At 35.2% G+C, this 7,040-nt stretch overlaps 1 protein-coding gene across 1 annotated transcript; it reads right to left on the bottom strand.

Moving 5' to 3' along the window:
• Positions 1-303: 303 nt before the first annotated feature.
• On the bottom strand, positions 304-2,240 carry LOC105774812 (protein NEGATIVE GRAVITROPIC RESPONSE OF ROOTS). Its single transcript, XM_012597384.2, has 5 exons — positions 1,998-2,240; positions 1,842-1,902; positions 1,140-1,699; positions 869-1,037; positions 304-785 (listed from the first exon to the last, which is right to left on the bottom strand). The coding sequence occupies exons 1-5, from the start codon at positions 2,001-2,003 to the stop codon at positions 766-768; spliced, it is 816 nt and encodes a 271-aa protein (XP_012452838.1). The 5' UTR covers positions 2,004-2,240; the 3' UTR covers positions 304-765.
• Positions 2,241-7,040: the final 4,800 nt, after the last annotated feature.

Raw genomic sequence — 7,040 nt, 5'->3', positions numbered from 1 at the left:
AATAGAGTTAATTTATTGTCTCTTAATATATTATATTATCATATACTCAGGTGTCTAAAATGTGACCTCTTAGGATTATCTTAATCTAAGTTAAATTGTTTTTTATTAGATTTCATGAATTTGGATCTTAAATGCTTATTTTTGTCGAATCTGATAAATTATAATTCAATAAAAATAAGTATTATAATTCTTTAAATTTAAATGTTATTATTTATAACTCTGAGATAAAATTTAAAATTATAAAATTTTAATATATAAGATTTTTTATATGTAAAAAGTAATTAGTTAAAAATATATATTAAATTATTAAAACCAAACCTCGCAACGGGAAATTATATTTATAGGGTATATATGATATAATAATGAGAGTTGTGCATTTATATCTCTCAGATTGTACATTTTGCAGAAAAGAAGATAAATAAGTTAAAAATTACAGATCTCTCAATTATCATCTCAAAAAACCAAGATTAAAAATTAAAATTAAAAGGGATTATCTTGAAAATGCAACACTGAGAACTTGCTATGGCTATGACTATTTTCTTCTCTTCCCTTCTCTTCAAGGCTTTAAAAGAGAGCCTTGCAATCTGAAAAATAATAATATGATGCAATACACTATTGGATCATGTTGTTATTTCTCATTGATCCTTGTAGTAATCGGTACTGCTATTATTAATTAATGCTGTCTTCTTTTTTCCCAACTGATGAAAGAAAGTGTGTGCATCCAAAAGAAAACAATGTATTTCCATAGCAAGTCCAAGCAAAAATTTATATTTCCAAAACAATATCTGCGATTAAGAAACAAATCAAGTTAAAACCTTGAGTAATTGCAAATTATATGATTTGAATTGTTCATGCATATAGAACTTACATTCGGAATCTGTTTTCACCCATTTACTTCCATCATCTGCCTTTTCATTCTTTTCATCCCCATCGGCAGTGTTGGAGATATGGGTACAGCTCTCTAAGGATTTCTTAGTAGACAGTTTGGTGCTATAATTTTGAGGATATATCTTCTTGTGAAGTATGGCCTTCAACATCTGAAAACTCAAAAGATGAACCCAAAGACTCAATTCACTCACTTTAGTATATACTTAATTTGTAGTATTCAATGTGCTAATTAGTGTATCAGTATTAAGTACCTTCTCCATTCGTGATTCCATGACTGCTGGATCCCTTAAACTAATTGGGGCGGGTGAAAATCCACTTCTACAAACAAACATCTTCTTCAAAAGAAATGATAATGATTTTTTCCCTATTGCAGCTTTTGAGTTATCCGAGCACATATCTTTCCCTCTACTCTGAACCAAACTGCTGTTACAATACTGGAGATGGTGATCATCTTTTCTGTTATTTAAATTCGAACCATCGGAGCATCCACTGCAAACCCTTTCTTCATCTTCGACCGTGCTCGAGTCGGCATCCAGAAATCTATCAAATGGAAGACTAGGGGCTTCTAGATTAGCTGGTGATGTCGGTCCATGTTCTTGAAATATTAAGTTCAACTCTTTTTGAAGTTTCCCTACTTCTTCAGCCGTCAGACCATGTAGATAATTGACATGATCTTGTGTAGAGGGGACACTTTGGTGTAGATTTGCCTTCTGATCTGCTTCTTGTTTTATCTTATTTCCCAAAGTTCCAATCGCAAGCAGTCCATGAGGCCAGTCATTGAGCTCTTCTTTGCAAGGCTGTTTTGTATGATCTAGAAGATGATGATGATCAGCAAACAAGATTAGAAAACTAAAAAAATGATCATTAGACAGAAATTATAACATCTTATTGTTAGAGACAAAACATGTCTGAAGATCAAACATGCAATCAAATGAAAGAACAGTAGTACTTACTATTATCTGGAATAATGTTGGATTTCTTGCTAGTGAGCTTGTTTTGAACCCAGCTGAATATCTGCAACCAAACATTAAGATATATAATACATATGTTAGCGAAAATACAAATGCTAACCAATGAAATCGACTCTCTTAATTCGTTTATTTTCTTACCTTCATTTGGTAACTGCGTAGCTTCCAGAAAATAGATGGTTTGGGGGGTGGTTATTTAGGGCTTAACAGCAATATTAAACGCCAGTAAAAGCTTAGCTTAGCTGCAATATAAAGTGGAGTTTGAGAAATTCCATAGGTATATATATCAAGCTGGTGTGATTGTCGCCACTGCATGCGCCTAGTTGAGCCAAGGTTCAAGTTCCCACATACTGACTTTGCCACCTCTTTTTCCCTCCATATTCTCTCTCTATTCTTTGACACCTTTTCCGGCTAACAATGTCTTTTTCCATTAATTTAGGTGTTCTCTTTTTTTTTATTTTTTTTCTTTTTACAAGAAGAGTATAATTAAATTTTGGGTTTAAAATTTTAATTCAAGTTTTAAAAAAGGTTTATTTGTTTCCCTCGTACTAGAAATCACCATGTATAATTACCTAAACTCACAGATTCCTTAAAATTAATCTAGAACGTCTTTAGACCTGCCTACTGCCCTTTGAAATCAGTCACCGGTAACATGATGAAGTCTTGTGACATAAATTATTCATCCTCCTCGATCCATGTTTTATTCATAAGATCCATCCATTTGTCATAGTAGTTTTGAAGCTTCATTAATACGAGACACGTAAGAGTACATTGGCATGCATGAAAGGAGATTTTCAACCACTCAATGCTCACCTTCGTTCTGTTAGAATAGCAACAAATGAAGAAGAAACACTTGATTTCTGATTCAAAAACACACCATACAAATGAACACTCATTGGCTATTTAATGTAGCCATGCTTACATACTAGAAATACCAAAAATAACAATCTAGTCTAACAATTAGATAACTACCTTAACCAACTAACTTCAGCTGTTTAATACTCATAACATTCCCCATGCTTGGTAACTATCTTCTCTACTTTTAATTTCATGACTGTTGCTAAGAACCTTAAGATGACTTCTGAATTTCGTGAACAATCCTGCTGATAATGGTTTAGTGAGTATATCAACAATCTGATCTTGGCTAGGAACATGACCAACTTGAAGTGAACTAGTTGCAACTCTTTCCTTGACAAAGAACAGATCCAATTCTGCATGTTCAAATTTGGAATGCAAAACAAGATTCCCTACAACTGCAATAGCTGCTAAACTATCATACCACACTAAAGCTTTGCTCCTAACCGGTACATATAACTCAGACAACAAAGACTATGCCAAATTATTTCAGCTATGACATGTGCTAGGCTTTTGTATTCAGGCTCAACAGTAGATCTCGAAACAACTTGTTGTTTTCTTGAACTCCATGAAACTGGATTTCCTCTAAGAAACATACAATACCCTGAAACAGACCTTTGATCAACAACATTTGTACCCCAATTTGCATCTAAATATCCTTCAAGCAAAAATTTTGAAGGTCGAGTGAAACACAACCCATGATCCAAGGTATCCTATAAATAGCACAAGATCCTTTTAATGGCTTTAAAATGAGGATCCGACAGTTTGTGCATGAACTAACACACTTTATTCACAGAAAAATGCAATGTCTGGACTTGTGATCACAACATATTGCAATACACCTACTATACTCTTGTACAGGGACTCATATTCAATAGGAGTTCCAACATAAGCTGACAAATTACATGTAGTCACCATAGGTGTGGGGGATCCTTTTGACTTGTCCATGGATGCCCTTCGAAGCGGATCAAGAATATATTTCCTTTGATTGAGAAACACACCATTTGGAGTATAAGTAACCTCAATGCCCAAGAAGTAACAAACCTCCCTAAGTCCTTCAAACAGAATTGAATGTCGATCTCCTTAACAAACTAACCTATTGCATGTGAGTCATTTCCAGTAACAATAATGTCATCCATGTACACCAAAACATAAATAAGTGTAAAACCCTCTCGTCGAATAAAAAGAGAAGTATCAAACTTTGAAACCTCAAACTTAGTAGTTGTAAGACACTCTTTTAGCTTATAGAACCAGGCACGAGGAGCTTTCTTGATGCCATATAGAGGCTTTTTTAACTTGCACACCAACTACTTTCCATCACTTCCTTGCTGTTCAAAGCCTGATGGTTGCACCATGTAAATTCCTTCCTGTAGATCACCATTTAGAAAGGCATTATTGATGTCCACTTGTTTAAGGGACCACCCCATCGAGACAGCAAAGGCAAGGACCACCCTAATTATTGTTATTTTAACCACAGGGTTGAAGGTCTCATGAAAATCAATACATGCTTCTTGCAAATAACCTTTAACCACCAATCTACCTTTATACCTAGCTACCGAGCCATCAACATTCCTTTTGAGTTTAAAGATTCACTTACAATTGACTGCCCTATGACCTTTAGGTAAAGGCATCAACTCCCAAGTTTAGTTTCTGATCAATGCATCATAACCTTCTTCAATGTACATTGGTTCCCTCTCTGTTAAGACTGATGATAATATCTTAAGCTTGAATATTCAACTCTTTGATCTAGTTTTCATGGAATGTAAATTTAAAGAATTAAGCAGATGTGACACCTGCTGTTCAAAACTTCCAAGTGGAGTAGAGTCAGTGTTACTAGTATAGTCCCTTTTTGAAACTCTTATAGATTGACTTGTAGTGTGAGAGCTTGACACAGCCTCCCTTGCTAAAGAATAGGTTGCTACAGAAGAAACTTATGGTGAACTTGCCAAAGAAGAATCCTTGACTGAAGTTGACAATAGACTTGAAGAGCACATAGTATTCTTTGGCTCAGAAGTCACAACTATAGGCACATGAGACTGGTAATGAGATTTCTCCATAAAGTCTGGATGAGACTTTGATTGAAAATAACAACAGAAAGGGAACTTATATTCATCAAATATAACATGTCGAGAGACAAACACTTATCTTTCAACATCAAGACATTTGTACCTTTTTTGATTTGTTCAAAGATAATAAAAACACATTACTTTGATCGAAACTGAAGCTTATATTGATTGAAAGGTCTCAAGTAAGGAAAACAAGCACATCCAAACACTTTAAATTGTGAATAATCAGGTTTGGCTCCATAAAGCTTCTCATATGGAGTAGAACCTTGTAAAATCGTAGTAGGTAATTGATTCACAAGGTGAATTGCATAAGAGAAAACATGTGACCAGAACTCCAAAGGCATAGAAGCCTGAGCTAGAAGAGTAAGTCCCATGTCAACTACAAGAATGTGCTTCCTTTCAGCTACCCCATTCTGCTCAGAAGTATATGGATATTTGATCCCGTGCTGAATGCCAATTGAAAAAGCTCCTTCAAGAGAGAACAATACTCGCCTCCCCAATCACTTTGAAGAATTTTGATAGAACACCTAAACTGGACTTGAACAAACTTCAGGAAATGTAAGAAACAACTTGAAACTTCAGACTTAGTCTTAAGAAAATACAACCAAGTATATCAGTTGTACATGTCAACAAAGGAAACATAAAAAAAACCCATTTGATCGTGTTTGTGCTAGTCCCCAAACATCTGATACTACGAATTCAAATGGAAAAGAATACACTATTTGTGAAGAATCAAATGGTAGCTTTTGAGCTTTGCCTAGTTGACAAGATGAACAAACCCGAGACAACTTATTATCACTGAAAAAAAACACTACAATCATGTAAAACACAATTAAGAGTGCCAACGCAAGGGTGATCGAGTATTTGATGCCACAACTCGACAAGATTTCCTAGCTGAGCATTGTACACCAACTTTGATGCTGACATACGTGTCCTAGCAGTTACACTAGCAACTCCGTTGAAAGTTGTACGAGAAAAATTAAATTTGTAGATTCCATCATGCATGTAGCCCACTAATAGAGTTTTCCCTGCCTGAATATCCTTCACAAAACAAAAAAAAGGATGAAACTCAAAGTAAACTCCATTATCTCTTGCAAACTGACTTACTGACAACAAATTCTTACAAATAGTTGGTACATGAAGCACATTTAGGAGTTACAAGACCGTAAGACCAACCAGCAGAGCAAAAGACCCTATGTTAGTAATAAATACTGACTCACCGTTGCCCATAGACACTCTACTTGTACATGTATAAAAGAAATCATTTGTTAGAGTAGTCATATTAAGAGTAATGTGATTCGTTGCTCCTGAGTCAAGATATCAGTCCTGATCCATATTAGTAGAAGAAGAGCCTTGAGGATTGATTAGAATTGACTGAGATTGAGTTTGGGAAGGTGAAACAATCGACTCACAAAAATGTGACATAGATGAGCAATGAGGCATTTGAGTTGCACAACTCTGTCCATCAAAATAATGATAGTTGATTGACATCGAAGAACCTTGATCAACACCAAAAAAATTCTCATCAAACTTGTAATAACAAGTCTAAACCACATGACCAGCTTGCCACACAACTGACATTGTGGCTAAGATCGAGACCAACCACGACTTTTTCCACGAGGCCAACTTCTTCCATTTCCTCTGTGTCCTTGCTTGAACTCCTGGGTATAACTCTTGAAGTAACTAGCTCGTTTTGTTTGATGTCCCCCATCTTCTTTCTGGTGAGATGCCAAATTAGCCAGCATAGGAACCTCAGCAAGTAATGGTAATTGTCTTGCTTCACAATCAAGAAGCATTTAAGTCAGTAGATCAAGTGACACTGGAGTTGCTGATGCAAATACATGTATAGATTCATAATCCATTGAAAGCCATGCCAAAATTATTCTTACTTACTCCTGATATGCCACCATACTATCGACTGCAATCAAACTATCACACATACTTTTCACCTTAAACAAGTATTTTTTTAACAGTAAGAGCGTCTTTCTTTAAAGAATATAACGAATGACGCATACTGGAAATCTTGATGCTTGACTTCGTACCAAACCTTCTTTCAATAGTTGTCCAAACTTCAAAGCTAGTACTAGCCTTTGTGAGATACACCAGAACATCATCTGTGACTGTAGATAATAGCTAAGAAGCTAAAATTTTATCCTTCTTTTTATGAACAAGAAACGTAGAAGTTTCAACTACCCTCATTGCCAACTACAAATTGTGAAGGAATATTAATTGTGCCTAAAACATATCCCTCAATATCATACCC

The sequence above is a fragment of the Gossypium raimondii genome, chromosome 6 (assembly GCF_025698545.1).
Source record: "Gossypium raimondii isolate GPD5lz chromosome 6, ASM2569854v1, whole genome shotgun sequence".
Classification (NCBI taxonomy): domain Eukaryota; kingdom Viridiplantae; phylum Streptophyta; class Magnoliopsida; order Malvales; family Malvaceae; genus Gossypium; species Gossypium raimondii.
The sequence above is the reverse complement of the archived record's forward strand: the minus strand, read 5'-3'. Positions and strand labels throughout refer to the sequence as shown.

What these genes read in the sequence shown, in the direction of transcription:
- LOC105774812 (XM_012597384.2), bottom strand. An exon ending in CAACATTATTCCAGATAATA is followed by an intron (nt 1,700 to 1,841) that starts GTAAGTACTACT and finishes ATCATCTTCTAG; the next exon opens with ATCATACAAAACAGCCTTGC. An exon ending in GGTGAAAACAGATTCCGAAT is followed by an intron (nt 786 to 868) that starts GTAAGTTCTATA and finishes TCTTAATCGCAG; the next exon opens with ATATTGTTTTGGAAATATAA.